General features: G+C 42.7%; 3 protein-coding genes across 5 annotated transcripts in view; 2 read left to right on the forward strand and 1 right to left on the reverse strand.

Moving 5' to 3' along the window:
• The window catches only part of plcg1 (phospholipase C, gamma 1), a 70,882-nt gene extending 65,246 nt beyond the window's left edge, over nucleotides 1–5,636 (forward strand). Inside the window, exons 30-34 of the mRNA XM_080733871.1 lie at nucleotides 1,097–1,258; nucleotides 2,331–2,419; nucleotides 3,310–3,405; nucleotides 3,454–3,785; nucleotides 4,508–5,636. Coding sequence (XP_080589997.1) covers nucleotides 1,097–1,258; nucleotides 2,331–2,419; nucleotides 3,310–3,405; nucleotides 3,454–3,785; nucleotides 4,508–4,550 — 722 coding nt within the window. The 3' untranslated portion in view covers nucleotides 4,551–5,636. The remainder of the gene's footprint in view (nucleotides 1–1,096; nucleotides 1,259–2,330; nucleotides 2,420–3,309; nucleotides 3,406–3,453; nucleotides 3,786–4,507) is intronic.
• Nucleotides 1–25,355, forward strand: part of LOC308290648 (deoxynucleoside triphosphate triphosphohydrolase SAMHD1-like) — a gene marked incomplete at its 3' end in the record, with an annotated part of 439,146 nt that overhangs the window by 308,475 nt on the left and 105,316 nt on the right. The gene's annotated exons all lie outside the window — the stretch shown is intronic.
• The window catches only part of zhx3b (zinc fingers and homeoboxes 3b), a 33,954-nt gene continuing 28,276 nt past the window's right edge, over nucleotides 19,678–25,355 (reverse strand). For 2 of the 3 annotated variants that reach the window (XM_080733186.1, XM_080733187.1), the window contains exons 9-11: nucleotides 24,284–24,769; nucleotides 23,164–23,713; nucleotides 22,008–22,237 (exon numbers count right to left, since the gene is read on the reverse strand). In XM_080733186.1, coding sequence (XP_080589312.1) covers nucleotides 22,218–22,237; nucleotides 23,164–23,713; nucleotides 24,284–24,769 — 1,056 coding nt within the window. In that variant the 3' untranslated portion in view covers nucleotides 22,008–22,217. Of the gene's footprint in view, nucleotides 20,101–22,007; nucleotides 22,238–23,163; nucleotides 23,714–24,283; nucleotides 24,770–25,355 lie in introns of those variants that run through there. The other variant, XM_080733188.1, reaches the window with a different exon arrangement.

Genomic DNA, 25,355 nt, shown 5'->3' on the forward strand with positions numbered 1-25,355 from the left:
GGGAAGAAATACGATTTAAGTCCTTTACACTTCATCGGTAGAGGACTACATCGAGAGGCACTGGCTCGAACCGAAAGAATCCCAGTTAGTGTCAAAGAGTCCATGAGCAAGACACTGAACCCCTAATTGCTCCCGATGAGCAGGTTGGTGCCTTGCACGGTTTTCTCCGCCATCGGTGTATGAATGTGTGTGTGAATGGGTTCGAGCCACAGATCTGCCAGTGTTGGCGTAGATGGATAACTACCTCCTTTGGGGGCCGAATGACATGGCCATAAAAAAATGTCATAAAAAGCCATAAAGATTTAATTCAGAGCGAAGGCCATTTTTATTATATAGACTCAGGTTTATGATGCCAGCTCAGTGGCCTTGTGGTTAGAGTGTCCGTCCTGAGACTGCAGGGCGATGCTTCCCTGGATGGTTCATACCAAAGACTGTAAAAATGGGACTCGATGCCTCCCTGCTAGGCTCTCTGTCAGGTCGCAAGTTACTATGAAAAGCTCTACCGGCTGTCCGTCTGTCCGTAACGTAACGTCACACTTTTGCCCCTACACTTATCTCCGGCACCGTTGCCCCTATCCATGCCACACACACACACACACACACACACACACACACACACACACACACACACACACACACACACACACACACACACACTCCTTCGCTGGCAAATCACAACCTCTGCCCCTGATTTCTCACATTTTGCAAAACACATTTTTGGACACTGCTCCTACAGATTTTGCCCTAAAATCAAGCAAAGCGGCACAAAGTATCTCTAAAGTCATGTCATCAACATGGATCTGTCCCATTTCCCATATTCCTGATTGGCTACAATTGCCTTCTAAAGTTTTTGTATGCGACGTGGCGGTCGCTTATCTCCCGAGTAGGGAGTCTTACTCGTAGCATCAAGGGTTGGCTTTGGGCTATGTGCCTGCGATGGACATACTAGCGTCATGTCCAGGGGGTCAGCGCATTGTACAGGGAAACTATTTGCGCCAAAAGCCACAAAACTACAAGAACAATTAATAAAATAAAAGCAAATGGGCATGCATATACTGTAATTGAGTTCTAATCTGATCTATTGTCTTCTCTCCAGCTGACAACGGTCTGAACCCCACGTGGCCCAGGAAGACCTTCAGCTTCACCGTGTTGAACTCTGCCTTCGCCTTCCTGCGCTTTGGGGTCTACGAGATCGACATGTTCAGCGACCAGAACTTCCTGGCCCAAGCCACCTTCCCCATCAACGGCCTCAAGACAGGTACGGGCGCAACATGTAATCGAAGTATTCGATTTAATTGATTATAATCGATTTCATTAATTGATTATAATCAATCATCTATTTCATTTAAAAAGAATTGGCCCGACCAGGTCGGGGAAATAAAAATGTTGCTTCTTTGTTTTCCTCAAAAGATTTTGGTAGCTCTGACATATTTAAATACAAATAACATTTCTGTGCACATAACGAACGTTGGACACAGCAACTGTATCATACTGTACAGCAGGGGTCGGCAACCTTTTTGAAATGAAGTCACATGAAACTAACTCAAGCTCGGAGCGTGGAGCAAACCGACCACAGAGGAGATACAGTATGTAGCGCACCTGACGTCAGTGTTTGAACGCAGCAAAACAAAGCCTTAACCGTCTCCTTAGGGAACAGGGAGGGGCCGAGGCTACCAGGTGAACAACAGTCCTTGTGTCTTTGTGGAAATGTTTTCCACTGCCGTGTTGTTTCCTAAGAAGTCTCTTTATCGGCTACGGTTTCACGGCAAAGCTTTTCGTTCAGTTTAAAAGCCACGCCATTAATAATTGAAGTGAAACTTCAATGAGGTTTTATAGGTGGAATAGTGATTGATGCCTTGTTGTTTCCACCGCTTTTCGAACTCCCAATTCGGGGTAATGCTTTTCAGAAGATGCGGGTGACGTAATTTTGTAGTTGAACCGGACCAAAAGGTTTGGAGACAGTATGGACAGGCCTTTAAGTTAAGGCATAAGAGCTGGTACTTAAGACAATCAAAATACAGCCCCCTGAGTCCATGCCCTCCTTCAAGACTGCCATAAAAGAGTGCCAGTGTGCAATTTGCAACTGGTCCTAGACAAGTCTTCTAGCTTCTAACAAGTCCCCCCCACTGTTTTTCTGTAAATATATACTTTTACTGCTCCCTAGTATTGATGATCTCTTGTATAGTATCATATGTCTTTATATGTCTTGATGATGCTTTTTGTTTTCTCCCTTTAGCATCATTGTATAACCGTACCTCTTTAGTTTTTGCAGACCTAATAAAGTATTCAATCAATCATTGAATCATTGAATGTGTGTGTGTTGTGATCAGGTTACAGGTCTGTTCCCCTGAAGAACAGCTACAACGAGGACCTGGAGCTGGCCTCTCTGCTGGTGCACATGGACATCATCCGGGGCAGGGTGAGTCACAGGACCCTGGAGCACACACAGTTGTAGAATTCATTCATGTTCATTAATATATTAATTAAAATGTATTTTTTACATTTTTTAAACATTTTATTTGTGTAAAGATATTATAGGCAAATACATTTTTTTTAAATTAAAACGTATTTTTGTTGTGAGCTTTTAGATCTGCTATAAAAGAAAAAAAGTGAAAGCATGCAGTAGGGTTAAATGGCCTTGTATTGATACATTTTATTGCTTTTTTTCACCCCCCAATCAAACCTCGCATAATGTCTCTGTCATGTGGAAACCAAAACTGTTACTTTTCCTCAAAAGCTTGCCGATCTGCTACTTTTGATGCTTTCATGTGACGCCACGATCAAGCTAATTTACTGGAAAACACAAAAAAATAATAATAATGGAGATTAAGAGGTTTCCGCCAACAGCTTTTTGACAGCAAATTTTGATTTAGTTTTAGTCATAGTCTTTTGAATAAAATGTCATTTAGTTTTAGTCATAATTTAGTCAACTGAAAAGTACTAGTTTTAGTCTAATTTTAGTCGACTAAATATCATAAGATTTTAGGTGACTAAATCTACAGCTGATTTAGTCAACTGAAATGTATTTTGGCAGGCCTTGATGGCATCGTAATGACTGATTTTACACTTGTTTGCGTGCTGAAAATAGCAGATCTGCAACGCGTTGTGAGCTTGTAGATCTGCTATTTTCAGCACGCAACACCTGAGAGCAACCAAACATAAAATGACTCTCTTCTCCACTAATCCCTCCATCCGTCAGTGAAAAAAACGCTGTCTACAAACATTTTTCGTCATAGTTTTAGTCGACGAAATCAACACTCACCGATCTCCCTACCTTCCTCCTCCCCTCACACACTCTCTCGTCGTCAGGATGAGAACGGCGAGTCTCTGTGCCCGTTCCTGAGCAGCGCCTCCTCCTCCTCCTCCTTGTCGCTGGTGTCCTCCTCTTCCTCCCTCGCCGCCCAGGTAGGGTCCGGGGCGGCGTTGGGGGGGCGGGGGGCCGGGGAGCAGCAGCTGCAGCAGCAGCAGCAGCGGCTGGGCGAGTCGACAGGAGGAGGGGGCTCCAGCGGCGCCTCGTCGGCCAACAGCAGCATGATGACGTCCCCCCTGACCCAGTCGTCCTCCCAGTCGTCCCTGTCGTCCTCCTCCCAGTCCCCGGCGGGGGGCCTGTCGGCCCAGTCCCCCGCGGGGGGCCTGTCGGCCCAGTCCCCCGTGGCCCAGGCCTACCGCAGCAGCGGCGGCAGCAGCAGGGAGAGCTCCTTCGAGGCGCGCTACCAGTCGCCGCTGGACGACTTCCGGGTGTCGCAGGAGGCCCTGCTGGAGCACATGGACCCGCAGAACAGGAGGTGTGTGTTTTTACTTACCCATTTAGATCTGAATGCAAATCGGTGTCACTTTAGATTTGAACCACTTTAACCTTTATTTTATGCTTTACAAACACAATTGGGGGGAGGTTGGAAGTCGGGCATGGAGGGTGATATATGTCATTGAACGTAATACTACGGCCTGGGGGGGAGTGTTTTGGGCGGAAGGAATAGGGTGAAGATTCTATGTCCTCCCGGTGGAGGCTCTTCATTGGCAGGTGAGTCAGCGGGAGTGTGTTGATATTTCGACAGAACAATTTTGTTCTACGTCCCAGTATTTCGATGTGAAAAGCTAACCTGCTGACGCGGGTGAATGTTAACCGCTATGCTTAAACTGAACCCTAACCCTAACCTCAGTGACCCTGACGCTGGTGAGTAGCTAACCTGCCGACGCCCGTAGTCGAAATACTGGGACGTAGAAATAGTGAGATTTCCCAGAGTTAGTAGGACACAACAGCAGTGACGACACAGAAATGTGTGCATGGGGAGGAAACAATTGGAAAGACGATCTGCTACTTTTGCTTTTTTTCTTTTTTTTTTTTTATCCAGAAATTTTTTTAAAAAATGTTTTAGGCAGGTTCCAGCCCCACAGAGAAGTTCATTGTATACCTGTTACTGGAGCTAAGGTTCCTGGTTTACCGGTGATCCTACTTAACCGAGACACTTATTTTTTCTCTCTCTCGTCTCGTCTCTCCACCCAATAGGATGATGAGGAGAACCAGGGTGGGAGGAGAGAACCGCGTGTAAAAGGTTGATATTTGGACCAATCGGGCTGCGTTTTCTACAGCAGCCCCCCAACCCCCCCCCCCCCACCCCTGCGTACCGATGATGTCACTGACTGCTGTGAACACCTGTTTCCATGGAAACCCCCACCACACCACACCACACCACCACGTTTGGCCTACATTTCAGGCAGCTGTCACCCCTCCCCACCCACCCCACCACCACCATCGCCTCCCAAAGAGAAGGAGCATCGATCGAGGAGGAGGAGGTACACCGTTTCTCAACGTCTGGTCCGGGGGCCCCCACCAGGGAGGGGTGCAAGTGGACACCTTTACGGGTCTGTAACATGAAGCAGTGTTTCTCAAACGTTCACATTTCAAGGTCTCCCCTTAACTCTGACAGTGTACAAATGGAACCAAATACACTGTCAGAGTTACAGACTTGTATGGGTCAATTTAGAACCCCATAAAGTAACCCACAGAGTCCCTGGAATCCACTTTGAGAACCACTGACATATTAGAGAGTGTACAAATGGAACACTTCTTTTTTTTAATCCTTGTTTAGTAGGATAATTATTTTAAATTAACAACTTGGACCCTGGCATCCCTATACTCTGGAGAACTTTAGCCAAAAAAGCACAAGGCGCTGAGAGCTTGTAGATCGGCTATTTTTGGCAAATAGGTTTGGTGTAGAGGTAAAAAAAAAAGGAGACCAAGTAAAGAGTGAAAGGTCAAGTACTAAGTATTGACGATTTAAGATTTTAAGTGGTTAAGTGTCAAACAAGTCTACAGTTTACAGTTTAGGCATTTAGCAGACGCTTTTAATCCAAAGCGACTTACAATAAGCAGATAATACATCACTATAATAAACAAGATAATATGTCAGAACATCAACAACAATATAACAAATGCATATGAATATCAATCTAAAAAAAACTATATAATCAGTAAAGAAAAAAGGATTCTAAAAAACCTAAAAACAAATGCTAACTACTGTAGCTTCTAGATCTATGAATCTATCTATGAAATCGATGAGAATCTGCATCACACATTTATACAATATGTAGAGGGGGTCCCTGCTTCATCTCTCTCTCAGCTAAGGGGTCCTTGGCCTGAAAACGTTGGAAGACCCTTTCCCTAACGGGTTCATTTGGGTTCCATTTGTATACTGTCAAAGTTAAGGGGAGACCTTGACATTTGACAGTTTGAGAACCACTGGTCTAGTCGAGAGGAGAGGGGCGGGGCTGGGTGTGAGTGGGAGGAGGAAGCTGCTGCTGGAGGACAGGAAGTAGAGGAACGGACTACAAAAACTACAACAGGAGAAGAAGAAGAAGATGGCTGGTGGTCTGCCTGAGGGGAGTCTTGGACTTTTCCTCAGTTGAGTGTGTGTGTGTGGGGATTACATTTTTATTTGTATTTTATTTTTCCTGAGATGAGCGCAACAGTTAGTTCTTGGAGAACGAGAGAGAGAGCTGTAAAAAATAAAAATAAAAAAAAAGAAAAGTGACCAGTTTGAAACTGTTTTCCAAGGTAAAAAGGTGTTTTTTGTCTCCTCCTCTCTCGTCTCCGTATATGAATATATATATAGTTATATATTTATTATTATTACTGCTGTGCTGTTGGAGTTTCAGAGAACGGCCCCAGCAGCCCCCCCCCCCCGCCCCCACACCTGCTCTCAAAGAGCTCCTTTTTTGGTCGTCTCCCGTCTTTCGTTTTTTATTTTTTTTATTATTCTCGTTTTTTTTATTTAAACTCTGAAAACATTCATAATGTGATTTGTTCCGTTGTGTTTCTTTTCATACATATTTTTTCTTGTTTTTCTTTTTTATTTTCTCCTTTTCTTTTCGTCGTACATGTATTATGTGTAAAACACGAGGGCTCTCTCTATGGCTTATTTTTAACGCCGTTTCTCCACGTGCGCTTCGTGGAGATAAACGTCTGTATCTGGTCAACGCGCACGCACACAACACACACCTTAGTGATTTAAAAAAATAATAACCACATGAACCCTAGCATCATGTCATAATAGGCAAACATTCAAAAGGCAAAGAGATGAACACAAGCAAACCAAAAATGTGAACAATCCGGACATCGCAGCATGTTTTGAGCGCTTGTAGATTGGCTATTTTTGGGCGAAGAGATTTTGTGGGCAGACATTGTGAAAATAGCCAAAAATAGGCGATTGTGAGGCGTTGTGAGCATGTAGATCGGCTGTTTTCACAATACAACCGTGTTCATGTAATGCCTCAAATCTTGGTGCTCGTCAGGGTGGGGGGGGGGGGTCCCCAGTTAGAGTATTTGGGGGGTCGAGGCCTGAAAAGGTTGAGAACCACTGGTTTTAAGTCACTGGTTTCCAAACACTGGGTCGCGGAACACATTTGTGGGCCGAGAACACATTTTTAATGGTTCACGAGTAAATACCCCTTTTATTTTTCCTACATTTTGAATTGAACTGAATAAAAAAAATGGATTAAATTCTCTGGAGCTAAAAAAGTTTGACTTATCTGATCTACGCTGCCCTCCAAAGCCAAAGTGCAGGTAACCAGGTGTTTGGACACAACAACTTATTTGTGTATCCTAAAGTCAAATTAGCCTTTGTGATTTTTGGGGGATATTGGACAATTACCTCAAGAACGGTGTAATGTCACTTTTATTATGCAAATATCTCATTTGGCCGACCAGTTGAAACACTTTTAAACCAATTTTTGGGTCAAATTTGTGTTAGTAGTTACTGCACTTTGGCTTACGTAGGGCAGTATCATGGTTTAAGTGGTTAATGGACATCAGGAGAAAGTAGTTGCCTGTTTGTCTTGGAAGCAGCCTGAGAGTGGGGCAGGGTGGCCTGACATGCCACGTGCGCACGCACATGCGCGCGCACACACACACGTGCTGTCAGATGAACTTTGGTTTTCTCTACATGGGTCATGTACATTCCAAAAAAACTGGACCTCATTCCATTTTGTTCTCCCTTGCTGCCTCGCAGGTGCTTTTACCAGACTTTACCCCGACACATACTTAATCGCAGCATGCCCGGTAATAATTATGTCGATCTACAAGCTCACAACATGTCACGGTTGCGACGCGCCGTGAGCTTGTAGATCGGCTATTTTTCCGGTAAAGAGATGTGGTGTGGATTAGACCTAGCATGGAGAATTATAAGTATAGTAGGCCTAATCGTCTCTGTCGGGGGGGGGGAAATCCTCTTTCAGACCCCCATCTCAAAATATTTAGTACCAGGGACCCCCAGAAGCAAAATTTGAGTTACAAATGTTTGCTTAAAAAATACATATATTCAAATATTTGCACCCATTTTCACGACTTTTCAAAAATAGCAGACTTACAAGCTCACAGCACGGGTTTCGGTGCTATAAAAAATATTATAAAATAGTTAAGGCCCCTCCACCTTGGGCCTTAGTAACTCAGTCCCACTCCATGGGAAAGAAAGAGAACGCAAAAAGGAGATCTGGAGATGAGAGGTTTCTGCCCGACAGCGACGATGTAGGTTCCTGATTTATCCTTGGTTGTATAGTGAGTTATACAGCTGAGAATAAATCAGGTCTGTCTCTCCTGGAAAAGTTACGGTTAAGGTTTTATGTCTTAACTGTCGTCTTGCTTTTATCGTGGAATCTTTGCCCGTATAAATCTGACTCCCCTCGACGTTTACAAGGGTTGGATGGATGAATGAAGCAGCAGCTGTTAAAACTGTCCTTTGTTTTGTTTTATTTATTCAAAGCCTAATTTTCAGATTGCCAATCGGAGAAGTGTTTATTTTTCACAGGGCTGGGCTAATATATCGATATTATCGTTTGCGATTTTGAATATCGCAATATCTGTGATTACGGTGTTGTCTTCTGCGGGTTGTAATTCCTTAAGCCCTATTTTAGACTTATAATAAAATAAAATAAAAGCTGTATCTACTATTTCACAATGTGTCGCTGCGTATTGTGAGCTTGTAGATCGGCAATTCTTTTGGTATTTTCGAAGATTCTTTTGAAAAATAACAAATTTATATTATTATCACAATCGATTTGGAGGTATATTTGGTCAAAAATATATATATTTGTCTTTGTCCATGTGGCCCAGCCCTAATTTTGTGTCAAATGTCTTTTTGTAGAGCAACCACAGCTCTCCCTTTTATTGAGTTATTTTTAACCAGTTGGAACGGGACTATTCCCATAACAGCCTAAAGCCATATGATGATGATAAGACTGATGGTGATCACTGTACAAAGTTGTGGGGATGTGCATATCCTACACCTTTTGTCTCTGTTCACGTTATCTCATTAGATTTGAAGTCAGTGGCTGTTTGGAAAAAATGTGTTTTTGAAGATCTTAACAGATTGTCTGTAAAATACTCTTAAGTGTCTGTTTTTCGGTTTTCATTGTTCTTTTATTCTGTTCTTTTCTTTTTGGTTATGGGTCTCTTTGTGTGTGTGCAAATGATAAATATAGCCTAAAAAGAGCGGGACAAGTAACCAAATTGAATACAGTATTGTCAGCCAACCAATTAAGTGACCAAAATAGGATGATTTGGAATTGCCAGTACCTGGCATTTAAAGACATTTTATACAGTATAGCTTATGCTTCTTGTGTTTTTAACCTGTTTTAATGCATCACACAGTCTTTTAAAGGGGCCAATATTGTTGTGTTGTTGTGCCACAGTGTTCTGGGGAGGATAGTAGCAGAAAGAAAGTACCAAGTTCCCACATGCCAGCGAGCAGCAAAGGATTTGTGACAAACCGCTAAGCACAGGCTAACCGTGGATAGATTACAATTCTTTATGAACTGAGAAAATCTTGAGACACTTTGTACATAAACTGGAAGAGGTCTGTAAATTGAATGTCTTTTCTTTGGCCTTGACAGTTCAGCGTCGTCGGCCGTTCTTCACGTGGTATTCTTGTTGGAGCACGAGCGATGCCTGAATATTCTTTTCTCCCCGGGTCCGATCCAGATATTGGGGTTGCCCTAATTAATTAATCTAATCACCTATGGCATGTGTAAAAAAATGGCTATCTATAAGCCCACGTGTTGCACATGCGACACGTCGTTGTTAGCTTGTAGATCGGATATTTTTTTTAAACATTTTGCCTAGCATGACTTGCCCGAAAATACTGTAGGTATTATGAGGTTGGAGTGGTTTAAAGTAATTGCTGGTACAGTATGTGGTCCAAAAGAAGTAAAATAAGCAACGGCCAAACCAATAGATGGATCGGGCTCTAATTCTCATACTGACGTTATACTGATGTACTGTAATGTCCTTCTTGAAATTCAAGATGTCTCCTGATATGAAATCAGAGTTATGGAGGATAACTTGCTTTTTAAAACTTTGGTTCCTAGGAGTAGGCTGCATTTCACGTCTAATAATCTGTTCTCAAAAGGCCTTAATATTATTATTATTGGTAGAGATATTATGGGCTGGATCTGAACCTTGAGGGGATGTCTATACCAAGCGTTTGTTAAATCCATGGTGTTGTCTTTCCACCCTCTCTCTCTCTCTCACATTGGAAACAGTGTTTTTATTTTCTCATAGCTTATATAAGTTGTCAATTTGTTATTGACCCTGTAATGTTTGACTCAGTATTTCTCGACTCTTTGATGTTTTTTTAACGAATGGAGACGCTCCTAAAGCCATATGATAAAGGTATATATGAAACGGTGTAGATTTTAATGGCAGGGACACTGGAGACTTGCAGGTCTCACTTATTCTGTTTTACGGAAAAAGATCTTGTTTTGGCACCATGTTTGATTTGCAAGTCATTGTTTTCGGTAACAACTCGTCAACTAAGGTTTCGAAGCGTTAATAGTTAATTAGGCATAAACAATGTTAATTCTGGGCATCTTATAAGGAATGGGGCGAGGAGAGGGGCCAAAAATAATCTGGAAAGGGCTTCAAATGTGGTGGAACCGAATCCCGGTTCCTCAATGTCGGATCCGGTTCCTTAGATTCTGGATCCCAACTCTAGTCTTTAACGGCACCTCGAGGTTATTACCTATGAATTAATGCTTATTACAATGACCTTTAGTATATGTAGTTCTGTAGTTTTTTTTTTTCTTTTTCATCCCAAAGTTAGTATCTTAATCGTATTCATTTTTATAGGGGGAGGGTTTTTTCTCTCCTCTCTGATTGGTCAATGAACGGCCTGTGTCATGATGAGACTCCTCCCCTTTCTCTGATGCTGCGTAGGTAGCTTCCTGCTGTTGACGTCAACGTGCCTCTTCTGTGTCTCTTAAAGCCGAACTTTATACTACAGGAGCTCCCAAAAAGAACAGATCTACAGACCTAACGACACGTCCCATTGCGATGCGTCCTTGGCTTGCAGATCTGTTCTTGCGTCGTATAAATGAAAGCTTTTTTTACGTGGACACGTCACTTTCTAGCCACGTCATTCACATCTTGCCCCATAGGGGGCGCTCCAGTGTCATTGTTTTTATGTTTTTTCGATCTTATTTTTTTTCTCCGTTTTGTTACTTCGATGGTCTCATTTACAAACAACGCCTTTCTGTAACGTGCCTAAGCTATTGAGAAGAAAAGTATTCATAATTTTTTTTTTTTGCCTTTTCATATGAAACATATTCAAGCCTGAAAAATAAAGTACTTATATGACTAGCTTGACTTCTTTTCTTTGCATTTAAATGTCATTGTTACCTGTGTGAAGTGCAGAAATGCAGGTGCTGTAAGTGATATTCTTTGGGTAAACTTGTCATTGCTGTTGGGCAGAAACCTCTTACCGGTATTTCCATTTTTCATAAATTAATGCCCTACTTGATCATCATAATACAGATCTGCAAGCTCAAAGTGTGGAGCGAAGCAGCGCGTTTCGAGCTTGCAGATCTGCTACTTTTCTGCTAAGATCTGCTAATCCTGAAAAGTAACAGTTCTTTTGGAGATCTGAGATTTCCACCCGACAGACCATATTTTAGTAGTTCAGCTGCCAAGTAATGTGGCACCTTTTGTACAACTCGGGCCATGTGTGTGTGCATTTAATGCCACAATTTGTCCACCGGATGGTGCTGAAAGCACCAAAACAGGCTGGAGGACATATCAAAACTGGACTACTGTAACTCTACTGTAATGAACCATAGGAGGACTGGGATTTGAACTTGGAACCTCTGAACTGAGAGCATTAGACCACTACACCATCTCTCACTAGAGATAATATTGGTGCTTTTGACTAATTCTTTTGAATTTTAACCTTGAAAAGGTCAAAGTAATACAGCAATGATCTGTGGGAGGACTGTGATTCGAACATAGCACCTCTGAACTGAGAGACCAATCATCAGTCCACTACACCATATACAGGTTTGCCACTAGAATCAAAAGGATTTTTATTTTTTTATAAAGGGGGTGGTGGGACTCCCAACCGGGGTCTGAGGGTCCTCCCTCAAGAACGTAATCTTAATATATATTTTCTTGTGTTCTATTGAATTTTGCACCAATGATTCGCCATGCAACTCCTTGCAACAAAACCGTTTTAAGGTGAACCGCACCAAAGCAACTCTTTGCAACTGCCATAATGTTTGCATGATGTTACAAGGCCAATCATTGGTGTCAGGGCATGACATTAAGGCTTGGCCTGTTGTCCGGGACAACTAATACATATTTAAACATACACAGCCTACCCTAGAGTTAGGAAAACTCACCCTAGGACCCAGAAAACTCACCTAGGAAAACTCACCCTAGGACCCAGAAAACTCACCCAATTTATTTGAGAACTTTAGTTACTATAGTTACTTTGCAGACATACATTTTAATATTATAAAACATGCATTAAACACTTTATCACTATTTTAAATAATCAACTACTGTATGTGCTCCTTATAATTTGCTGTAGGCCTACACGTGTAGGGTGGGAGGCGAAGTGCGAACACAACTGATTGATTGATTGATTGATTGAAGAATTTATTCGAAGTGTGCAATAGGAAGTAGGCCTACAGATTCATGACAGCACAAATCACTGCAACAAGGTCAACTAAAAGGAGATCCTAGTAAGCTTTACTACAGGAACCACTTTATGTAGGCTATCTCATATTGAAGTTTAGAATGTTTTGTTTTTGCTTTTCTTTATTTTTTTATTTTTCATCATGTATAGGCTACAATCTCTTTGCACTGTAAAGCACTTTGAGCTGCATTCCTTGTCATGAAAGGTGCCATAAAGGTTTATTGTTATTATTATTATTATTATTAGTAGTAGTAGTATCACACACACACACACACACACACACACACACACACAAATGAGATATGAACCAGGTGGTCGTGATTGATTTCGAACCAATTAACACACTCCTACACAATATTTTATAATTATCATGTAATTACCAGGATGATTCTCTAAAGTTGAAAAAATGCACCAGTTGCCACCTCCGAAAATGTGCGCACCGAAGTTTGGACGTCGGCTCGCATCGGCTCACGTCGGCTGATTCCGTCCAAATTTCGGATATAGAATTTCATTCTCTGATTATCCATTTGACATTTGAAATACAGTAAGCACAGACAGTAGCGCAAGTGTTAAAAGAGCACACCTGGGGAGTAGGGAGTCACAGGTTTGATTCCCCAGCTTGATTATTTGTCTCCAACATCTTACATTTTTTATCTTTTAATACAAATCTTTCTTATAGGAGCTCCTGGCACTACATGTTTTCAGATAGTGGTCTGCGGCCAAATTTGTATTGATCAGATTTTACTTGACAATGGCTTGTAAAAGTCTGTGTTACTGCAGCTCAATGAATAGAGTAACTGTCTTGACGTCGAGAAGTCAGAGGTTTAAGTCCCAGGCCTTGACATTGTGTTGTGTTGGATAATCACAGAGGTTGACAGACACACAATTTTAAGATCTCTGGAGTCCAACATCTGGATGAATATCGTCTTTCACTTTTTCACTGAAGCAGGGAGTTCAAATCTCCCATTTTTGCTGTGCATCTAAATTCTAATAGTTGGGTATTACGTTCGCCAGTGAGCAATCCATGCCAGCGTGGCTAAAAGGTTAAATCCAAGGTTTATAAGTCAAAGGTTCCAGGTTCAAACCTCAAATAAAACCAAAATATCTCAACTCACTGAACAATTAAGATAGCTGAAACATCAAACTGAAAGTGCACTACAATGAAACTCAAATGTCTCAACAAAACAATTATCAATTAAAATGGTAATGGGAAGAATCAATGACAGTCACATATAAACTGAAAAATACCACAAAATTGCTGAGTAAAACACTGACTTAATAAAAAAAAAGGTCCAATAAAGACAATGTTGAATAATTGGAGCCGTGGGCGGAGCCCATGGTCTCCCTCTGAGTGGCAATGTGTGTCCTGTCTCACCAGTGAGAACTGTCCCGTTGAGTTCGAACAGTACCTTTTATGACCACACATGTTAAGGGAGGGGCGCTGTTTTCAGGCCAGGCACACACACGCACACACACACACACAGGGGGGAACACATAGAATCAAAAACATAGATCTGGAAGTGCTCAATTTCACGGCTCCACTTCGAACCAAGGTTTGATTTTTAACTTAATATGTACATTTCTAAAACTTCTCCCTCTTCCACTAACCGGGCCTAAAAGAGGACGTGAGGAGGGAGCTGGGCTGTCTCCGCCCCGTCGCCTTAAAAACACAGAAAATGAAGACATACCCTGACCAAGACTCAAACCCTCAACCTTCAGGTGGTGAGGTTTCTACTTCACTCATGCACCACCAGACCTTTCACACTAACATGATCTTGGAGGTTATATTTAACACCTCTACCCCTGATAGAATAACTTAAATGATACTGACCATAATTATTACTGACACGATACTGGACATGATACTGACATTATTACTGGCCATGATCAACATAATACTGAAGCCTGAAGAACCCACCGTGGGTTGAGTATTACGTTCTCTGATGTAGATTTCTATGACGTTGTGGCTCAAGAGATGAACACAGGTTTAACATACCAAAAATGTGAAGTTCAAGTCCCCACTGGATATTTTCACTGTCCATCTAAATTCTGAAAGTTGGGTTAATTTTTACGTTCACCTTGACAACATCTATGCCAGTGTGGCTCAAGAGATGAACAAAGGTTTAACAAACCAAAGGTGAGGAGTTCAATTCCCTACTGGATATTTTCGCTGTCCATCTAAATTCTGAAAGTTGGGGTTAAGTATTACGTCCGCCATTGTATCATCCATGCCAGTGTGGCTCAAGAGATGAACACAGGTTTAACAAACCAAAGTTGAGGAGTTCAATTCCCCACTGGAAATTTTCTCTGTCCATCTAAATTCTGAAAGTTGGGTTAAATATTACGTCCGCCAATGTATCATCCATGCCAGCGTGGCTCAATGGTTAAAACCAAGGTCTATAAGTCAAAGGTTCCAAGTTCAAACCCCAAACAAAACTGAAATATCTCAAGTCTCAAAAAAACATCAAAAGCTAATAAACCAACCCAAAAGTGCACTACAATGAACTCAAATATCAACTCCCAACAAAAAGTGAAAAATAAAACTGGTAATGGGCAAGGTCATTGATATACAAATAAAAAAAAAACACAAATACAAAATTACTGGGAATAATCACTAAATTACTGGGAATAATCACTAAAATAAAGAAAAAAAATAGAGAAAATGTTGAATAAAAAAACTTTAACTTAACTTAATATGTAAATTATGAGGGGGCGTGGCACCTGCAGGCTCCTCCCTCTTCCACCGGGGCTAAAAGAGGGCGTGAAGAGGGAGCTGGGCTCTCTCCGCCCTCAACGCCTTAAAAACAAGAAAAATGAAGACATTCCCTGACCAAGATTCAAACCTTCAACCTTCAGGTTGTGAGGCATCTGCTTTACTCTTGCACCACCAGGCCTTTCACACTAATAGGATTTTGGAGGTTATATTTAAAGTTGAAAGGAGAGATGACAGGTCAAAAGATGAAAATCCACTGCAAACACCTCTACCCCTGATAGAATGACTGAATCTACTAGATCACCCCCTGATGATCAGGGTTCATTTTGACACAAGTGAGTTCTATTTCAGGTTATTGTTTAAAACCATTTGTACTTTTACTGAGTCTGCACCTGCATTTACACTTGAAAGCACTTTAAAGCAAACAGAGATGTTTCATTTTAGCCCAAGTAATGTCATTAAAATTCATACCCTTTTTGTCATATATGGATTTCTTAGTTTCAGATGATCAAAACTGTAGCAGTTTTTCTTGTTTTGCCCTTCACTTTAGACAGTTACATAAAAAAAGGGCTTTAACAATAATATTTATATTTATAATGCACTTTACATTCGTGACAATCTCAAAGTGCTACAATAGGCATAATACAAGTATCATCACACCATTAAAAAAACATTTAGAAACTTTAAAGTTTAACTAGTTTCTCAATTAAATACTGCTGAATTATTAAATATATAATTAATAATTAAATGTGTATGCGTCACAACCCGGCCTGTGGGGCTATGACAAATTGAGGACACGTGGTAGTGGTTTTAAATAATTTAATAACAAAATGTTTAAGTAATACTTTCAAGAGTTTGAGCTGTGTAGGTCAGTAATCAGTAGTGTCAGCAATGCATGGATGTGTGGTAGGTGTAGTTAGCCGGGGACCCAGTCACCAAAATGGGAGGGGACCTGTGATTTTCTGCCGTACTTTTTATTTCGGTTTTATCTATTAGTTTGGTCATTAAGGTCCACAGAATTAGAGGCCTGCTCTGCTGGAAACATTGTGAAAAAAAGTTATGGCCATTTGTATATTCACTGTCCCATTGACTCCACTAGAAATATTAAAAAAAAGAAAAAAAGTCTGCTTTAATTAGCATGTGAGGGGTCAAACTAAGGGTTTTTCGTGATTCTGAATCCATTGCAAGCATCTGTTTTGTATGAAAAACATTCCTTGGGCTAGATATCAGCACCCCAAAAAAATCAAAAGTGATGAGTCATCACTTTTTTTCCACTTTTCACAGTTTTGGGCTGCCGAAAGTTCTCAAGCAATGTTTTTTATGCAAAACAAATGCTTGCAATGGATTCAGAATCATGAAGAACCCCTAGTTTGACCCCTCACATGCTAATTAAAGCAGATGTTTTTCCTTTTTTTAATATTTCTAGTCTAGTGGATAGTGAATATACAAATGACCATAACTTTTTTTCACGATGTTTCCAGCAGAGCAGGCCTCTCATTCTGTGGACCTTAATGACCAAACTAATAGTTAAAACAGAAATAAAAAGTACGGCAGAAAATCACAGGTCCTACCCCATTCCTTGAGCTTTTGGGCTTGTGGGTCCCCGGCTAAGTGTGGGGTGGGGTGTTGAAGAGTGTGCAAACTCAAACATAAGGGAAAGTGAACAAAAGAGGTGCTGTCGTCTGGACAGGGAGAGAGAGACTGGCTTGCCACCCAGTCTTATGTAGGGCTCCAGGGAGTCCTGGCCAGGTGCTCCCAATACACCTAATCATCAAGCTCATTGGCCGACAGCCTTAGGCTCTGTGGGAGAAGCACACATACAGGGAGAACACCTTATGGACACCACAGGCCCTACAGGCCAGGTCAAAGGGGCTGTGGTGGCATATATAATAAATAATATGTAGATGATTATTTACAAAAAATAGAAATCTCCTGGATTCTCTGTTGGCAACCCTGGTATTATGTAACATTGAAAGACAGACGAACGAAGTGAACGTCGTCCATACAAGTCATACTAGTTTGTTTAAATTCAAATCTTTCTTGTGAGGCCAAACAGCACTACATCTTGTCAGATAGAGGTTTGCAACCAAATTGGTATCAAATAACAGGTCTTTGTCATGAACATGTGTGAGAAACACTGTTATACAGAGGGACACGTTGACTCCTATAAATATTTAGGATTACTTATTGATTCCAAAATGAGCTGGCACAGTCATGTTACGGGTATGTGTGCGAAAATACACCAGCGCCTTCATTTTCTCCGTAGGCTCAGACTATTTGGTGTATGAATAAACATTATGTTGATCTTTTATAGAGCCAGCATTGAGTCAGTTATACGGTATGGTATCACAAGCTGGTTTGGAAACCTGACGGTTAAGTATAAATCAGAGATTTTTAGATTAGTCAAAATGGCTGGGAAGATAATGAGCATGTCCGCACCCCCCCAGGCCATTTTTGAACAGTCTACAATTACACAGGTAAAAAAGGTTGTGTCTGACCCATCTCACGTACTATATTCTGAATATAGACCGTTACCGTCAGGTAGGAGGTACGAGACCCATAGTTCTAAGTACAACAGGTACAAATATTCTTTTGTCCCAATGTCAATCTCACTCCTCAATGTAACCCTTGCAGAGGGCAGACGGAGGGTGAGAAGGTTTAAATGGCGTTTTATTATTTTGCAGGATATGGCTGTATATGTATGTCATGATGATGATAAGCCATCACCACGGTGTAGTCTTTTAAAGTCAGAAAACTACAACATTACGTCATTCGCCACGGTGAAGGGCTATCACCGCGAACCCCCGACATCTCTCCTGTTCTTACCTTCAGACATCTCCCCATCACCCTGTTTACTGATTGGTTGATCTCTAGACCAATCAGTGTGCCCCCTGGTTTCAGAGGCACAGAGGCATCATAGTCACAGTGATAGGACTTCACCGTGACTATGATGGCCTCCACTTGTTTATTATCACATTTTTAGGTGATAACTTGTCACTTAAAAGTTGAGGTGATCACCCTTCACCTCGGACTATGATAAAGCCTTCACCGCGCTCCCTCATTTCCATATTTCCGTCACTTTCTCCACATTGGCTGGCGCTGTAGCCAATGAGCAGGAGTAGTGTCTGTTGTCAGGGTTACGCTCCCCCAGGCTATGGGACCGAAACTGTATATGCATTGAATGCAACGACCCCCCCCCCTTCAAATTCAATAATTTGAATTACAATTTAACACTTGCATCATAAAGTAGTAACCCTTTGTTTTAGCGGGATAGCAAATAAGCAGCAGCAGCAACAACAAGTTTGTTACATTATGTTTATTCTGCAAATAACATCTGTAAAAATTATACAACAGGCCTAGGGATCACGGGAACTCTTGTGGAGAAAAGTTCACGGTCCTTTTTACAGTCAAATTTATTACATAATAAGAAAGTTCCATAAAAACAGAAATCATACGTACACAGTAGTTATACGTACTGAAGCACTTGAAGACGCTAAAAACAAACAGACATGTCAGTTCGAATGAAAGTGTTCACCTTGGTTTTGCTTTTTCCGTTTAAAGACACCGATAAACAGGGTGCTTGCCCTCTTTGGATGACTGACTTACACACATTGTCCATATTATTATCAAACAAGCACTTTATTTATGTCCTCCTCCCCAAGAAGGAGTATGTACAAAAAAAAAAAAACCCCAACCATTGTAACCCCAGTCTTCCTATTTTGGGCAAATCTTTAAAAAAAGAAACATGTCAAACATTCCGAAATAGCGGAAAATAGCCGATCTACAAGCTCACAGCACGTTGTGAGCTTGTAGATCGGCTATCTTCATTGTACGTCATCAGAGCTTTTAAGTCCGGTTTGTGAATGATCACGTGTTTAAAAGCACCAGTGCTGTGCTTGATATCACGTGGATTCCGTACGCGAACGGCCTTCGCAGCCCGGGCCGGCGCACACAAAGTGAGCTCTGGGTGTGAAATGAAAGTGGACAAGCGCGTTATTGCAGGGGAAAAAAACAAGGAGGACAAAAGCGATACATCGGAGATGACCAAACAGGGAAAAGGGGTTTCGTTTGTTTTACGTTTTAAGGCCTGGGCAAGCACCCTGTGGACTGAAGTGGGATGATTCTTGTGCAGTTTCGTTTTTTTCTTTTGTGTGCGCCGTACAGCCAAAACTCCTATATAAAAAAAACGCTGTAATTTCGAAGAGTTGCGAAGAGTTAGTATTCGTGGAGAGAGTTTCGGCTTGGTCGATGATATCAGTCAGTCCGTCGGGACGAGCGTGACGACTCGAGACGACCTCCGCCCCTCGCTATCCGCTCAACATCTGTTGAGCTCCGTCCGAATTCAGTCTCTGCTCTTCTTTTCCTCCACCTCCCACCAGAAGTACCCTCCCCTCCCCTCCTCCTCCGACCGCAGCTAGGCAGGCGGAACAAACGCGGCAGCAAAGCGCAGCCAGTTCTCCCCCTCTCCCTCCCTCCCTCCCTCCCTCCACCAGTCCTGTGCCTCAGCCTGGAACATCCTATCAAGGGGAAAATGGCGGCTGGGAGGAAGAAGGAGGATACTGTGTGTGTGTGTGTGCATGTGTGGGAGAGAGAGAGAGAGGGGAGAGGTAGACGTCGCATGGGAGAGAGAGAGAGAGGAAAGAGGAGAGGGGGGAGGAGGCTTTTAGTGTCCATCTCACGTAGTGGTAAAGTGAGAAAGAGGGTGGGGTCACGGCCACCTCGAGGGGTGAGAGGGGGATTTGTAAAAAAAAGGTGGGAGCGTTTTTTTTTCCAGGTCCGTTTCACTGTGATCTTGTTACAATCACATCTGCCTTGTCCGTCTCCCACCGCCCCCACCGCCGCCACCCCAAAAACAAAGACCACCTGCACTGAGATTTAGTCCCACCGCTACACCAAGGGTCTTCTTCCCTCTTCAGTCTGTTCCTGTTGGAAAATAAAATATAAAATGTAATTAAACAAAGGAACGTCAGACAGGATGTTGACCACACGTTCTGTCACGTGACCAGAGTATATCATTGCTGTCGCGCAGAAACCACTTAACTCCTATTCACTTTTTGTGTTTTTTGTGGTGTTTTCTTTTCTCTCCATAAATCAACACCCTATACTTGATCATACTACAGCAGGGTTCCCCAATAGGTGGCCCGCGGGCCATTTGCGGCCCGTGGGGGGCTACTGTCTGGCCCACACGAACTCCAGTAATAATGGTGGTATAAGAGCAGCAACAACACTAGTATATCATCGTTGTCGGCTGGAAATCTCGTATCTTCAAATTTGTATGTTCTTTCGCAAATCATACAAGGCCATCGCACTAAAGTAGTGAAAACAGCAGATCTACAAGCCCTACCGCGAGGCGTTGTGTGCTTGTAGATCGGCTGTTTTCACTAGTTTAAATCATTTTTTAAATGATAAATGCAAAACGAACGGTTTTTGGACATACAAGATTTTCACCCGACAACAACGATATCTGAACTGTCGCTGGAGTAGAGGGAACGCCACCGTTGCCCCCTGCAATGTTGTGGCCCTCGGCTTGGTACCCTAGACATAATTCGGCCCTTGGGGAAAACCCTGTACTACAGCGTTACACAAAAGCGTTACACAAAAGCATCATAACTGAAGGACTTTGAGCTTGTAGATCTGATACTTTTGCTGTTTTTGAATCCTCATAAGTAACAGTTTTGTACATGAGGTTTCCAACCGACAGAGACATATCTCGGTATCTTAGAAGATAAAACGCAATATTGTCAAACACTGAAGAAGATATTCTGGGCAATCACTTTAACCACATGACATGCCCTAGCGTACCTTTTTCTGGAAGGCAAACATTCGGCAGGAAATAGCAGCTCTCACGAGCTTGCAATGCATCGCGGTGCAAAGCTTTCGCTTTTGGCTTTTGCCAAAGCTTAACCGCTCTCGCCAAAGTGAAAGTGGTTAAGCTAAATGCACACAGCATGGACGCAGCGCTGCCAACCGCACACACAAACAAAAGGCTGTCCTTCCTTGCGTTTAAACTTGAATCTTGTCTTGTTCTATTATAATGAGGTCAAAAAGTAGTCCTTTAAAATGAACAGTACACTCATAAAACACGTCTGTATAGCTCTGCAAACAGGACCTGGTATCCTGATTCTGATATCCTATTATCCTACCCCATCAATATAAAGTCTGCCGACTATTTGATAGAGTGAAAAAAAGACTGTATCATGAATGTATATTATAAGTACCTTTTACCAATAGATGGTTTAAATGGTACTGGATATGCAGCTTGGCAAATAAAAGGTGAATTGATCCCAGTGCATGACAGAGGACGATATCACGATAAATTAAATCTCCAATACGATTATCGTGAGTGATTTTTATCACGATAAACGATAATATCGCTTATCGTCCCATCCCTATTGCCGACCCGACCAGAGTTCTTATAGGACAAAACTATTTTATAGTTCTGAGCAGTAGACCCCCGCTGGTTAGAGGTGGAAAATACTCAAGTAAAAATACTCAAGTAAGTACTCAAGAGTAGTTCTTTTTTGAGGATCTGTACTTTTACAGTACATTTTAAATGCTCTAATTTTACTCTTACTTTGAGTAATTTAAATAGTAAATACTGTATAGAGCATCGCAGCGGAAGTGGTTTACTGGTCCCACTAAAAAATCTCCCATTCATTTTCCCCATAGACTTTTACAAAATTATTTATAACAATTATGTTAAGCCTAGAACCAAGCCATCCAGGATGGCAGTGAATCATGACCATAAAACCTTTGATCCTATATGAAAACATATTTCAATATTTCATTATTTGATACACTACATTTAATAAATACCCTTTGTTTAGCGATTTTCAAAATGTTCTTTTCATAGAAACAAAGGCTTCATGTTCATGATTCACTGCCAACCTGGATGGCTTGGTTCTGCACACATTTTTGGTTTTGGACAAGAATTTCAATTAACTTTCAATTAATTAATTAATCGATAATTTGCATCACTAATACCAGTGGTTCTACAGAGTTGGGGTGGAGGTCTTCCCTGTACAGGGTCTTCAACGTTTTCAGGCCAAGGACCCCTTAGCTGAGAGGGAGATAAAGCAGGGAACCCCCACGACATATTGCATAACATAGTTGGATTTGTGTTAATTTGTTTTTCACACATTAACATAGTCCGATTAACATGACATTTAACCACTTAAATCGCTGATTTACTTAGTAAATTCGACCTTTCACTCTGTACTTGGTCTGCTCTCTTTTTTACCTCTACACCAAACCTATTTTTGGCTAAAGTCCTCCTCAGAATAGGGGTGCAAGTTGTTCAAGTTGTTCATTTTAAATAATTATCCTATTACCCAAAGATTTTGGCAGCCCCTCTGTAGTAACTCTGAGGACCCCCTAGGGCTCCGGGACCCCCTGTTGAATACCCCTGCTGTACACCAGGGGTTCCCAAACCTTTTAATCCGAGGCACCCCTATATTTAAATTTTCACTCCCAGCACCTTATATTTATAGCATATCGTCGTTGTCGGGTGGAAACCTTGTATGTCCAAAACCGTTCGTTTTGTATTTATCATCTATAAAATGTACTAATAGTGAAAACAGCGATCTACAAGCACACAAGAGATCTGCTGTGTTGTGTGCTTATTTTCACTAGTTTTGTGTGACAGTCTGATGATGATGAAGCAGGGCTTTGCTTTACCAAAATACGTACACATTTGAAACTTGGAGATACAAGGTTTCTGCCCGAAAGTGACGATATTAAAGTGATTATGTTGTGAGGAAAACGTTGAGATAATAGCCATTTTGGTTGGAACTGACTGAAAATAACTTTGTACTTCAAGTTTAAAGTGATACTAAATATTTTTTTCAAGTGTCCAAATAGATTCCAAATATTATCAAATGATCTCGCAGCACCCCTGGACTGCCGTCGCGGCACCCCAGGGTGCCCCGTCACCCACTTTGAAAACCCCTGCTGTACACCACACAGAAGCAGCATCATGACGCTCACCTTTAGTAGGATTCACAGTCTTGTTGCTCTGCTCTTCCGGTGCTTTCTTTGTGACGCCTCCTCCTCCTCCTCCTCCACTCACAGACCGTTCAACCTTCTCCTCCTTCACCTCCTCCTTCACCTCCTCCTGGCCCTGCTGGGGCTCCTCCTCCCGAGGGGAGGCGGAGGAGGAGGAGACACCGTCTCCTTTACCGCCTCGTGGTTCTGGCGTCGAGCCCAGCGCCCTATCAGAGGAGCCCGGCGGCGGGGCTGCTTCAGATTCTGTCCTATCAGAGGATGGGGGCGGAGCCGCCGCGTCAGACGCTCCCGTCCTATCAGAGGAGCCCGGCGGAGTGGCTTCAGAGCCCGTCCAATCAGATGAGCCCGGTGGAGCAGCTTCAGTTCCTGTCCTGTCAGAGGCCGACGGAGCAGCTTCAGAATCAGATGCTGTCCTATCAGCAGCAGCAGCAGTAGTGTCTTTATCCAGGGATAGAACAGCAGCAGCCTTGTTGGAGAACCAGTGTCGAACCAGCTCCTCTGTTAAGTTACTAGCCTTAGCCAGCTCCACAACCTGGAATATAAAAAACATTTATGTTAAGTTACTAGCCTGAAAGCAAATAAGGAGGAGCGCACACCTAAGTTAATGAGGTGCTCACCACGCAGATAACACTGAATGAGAAGAAAGAGGCCGCACAGCTCTTCAGCCACAAAGCAAATCATTTATTTAACTAAAGTTTCGACTGTTGCCAGTCTTCATCAGGGGTTTAACAGAATGACAGAAAGAACATCACTTTTATAGGGGCTGGGAACAAAGGTGGAGTAATCTCAAGGAGGTGTCCTCAATCTCCCCATCAACATGGGTGGGGTGGGTAATTGCTTATCACTGGCAAGTGAAGTGACAATAAACCTGCTTGAGTGTGCCCAAGTGACTTATACATGTTCATTTCATTATTCATTTGTAAATATTAAAAATCAGCGACAGCATATAGATGGAACACCATTCTAGAGCTCTCTGAGAAATGTAAAAATATACATAAAAATACAACCGTAAAAAACACACAGGATCAAAACACTCTCCTCATTCCGGGCTTTTAATAACACAGATTTGCCTAAATGGCTTAGAAGACAGTGTCAGCGTTACCTGCGACTCGTCCAGCTTCCCGTGGGCGTCCAGGTGCTTCTGTAGGACCTGCGTGTCCCCCTTCCCGCAGTCCTCCTGCGCCACCAGGCCCTGGTACTCCTCCAGCCACTTGAGCGTGCCGTTCTTCTGCACGTAGCGGCAGTCGCCGAACCAGCGCACCACCTCGGGCCGCGCCAGCCCCGTGCCCGCGATCATCTCGTCGTACTGGGGCGCGCTGGGCCACTGCGTGCGGGCGTACACCCGCTTGAGCAGGTCCAGCTGCTCCGCCGTCTTCTTGCCCCGGGCGGCGGGCGAGGGCTTGGGCGACGGGGAAGGCTTGGGGACCGCCGGCGTCGGGGTGGCGGTCGAGGACGGCGAAGGCTTGGGCGACTGGGAGGAGGAGGGGGTTGGCTTTGGGGTGGAGGAGGAGGACTGAGTTGGAGGAGGAGGGCTGGACGTGGGACTGTCCGATCCTTCGCCCTCCGGTTTGCCGTTGGCCTCGGTCACCTTCAGCAGAGGGGGAAACGGTTTTATTTAGGACCTTAGTAAAAGTAGTAATAGCAGGCAGCACAGTGTAAATATACTTTGTTACAAGTACAAGTCCTGTATTCATCATCTTACTTAAAAGTAGCACATTTTAGAATCATAGATATCATGTTATTGGACAATATAATTTTTTTTTTATCATAGCCAGGGGCCTTTGCGATGCTAATAGGCTATTTAAGCTTTGTACTGCAACGGCAGATGACAACGGCAACCGGAAATGATCAGCGCTCGATAGATCAACCTGGCGCCGTCGCAGCCGTCTCTACTACGGCAGGAGCTAGCTTTCCACGTAGCGTCTACAACGCCTGCTGCGTAGACATGTCGCCATGGGAACCAAAGGGTTCAGTGAAATGGGTGGGACCCCGTCACCGATGGCTGTTTGCTTAACGGTTTGGACCACAACAGCGATTACGTCATAGCAGCCGCAGTCCTGCAAGTATTTCCTACAGCTTTATGTCAAAAAACACTTTAAAACAATAACCAAAAATGACTCTCAATGTGCCACTCTCATTGAGAGCTTGTAGATGGGCCATTTTTGCTGCTCAGA

This window comes from Nannobrachium achirus (genome assembly GCF_963921795.1).
Source record: "Nannobrachium achirus genome assembly, chromosome: 9".
NCBI lineage: Eukaryota > Metazoa > Chordata > Actinopteri > Myctophiformes > Myctophidae > Nannobrachium > Nannobrachium achirus.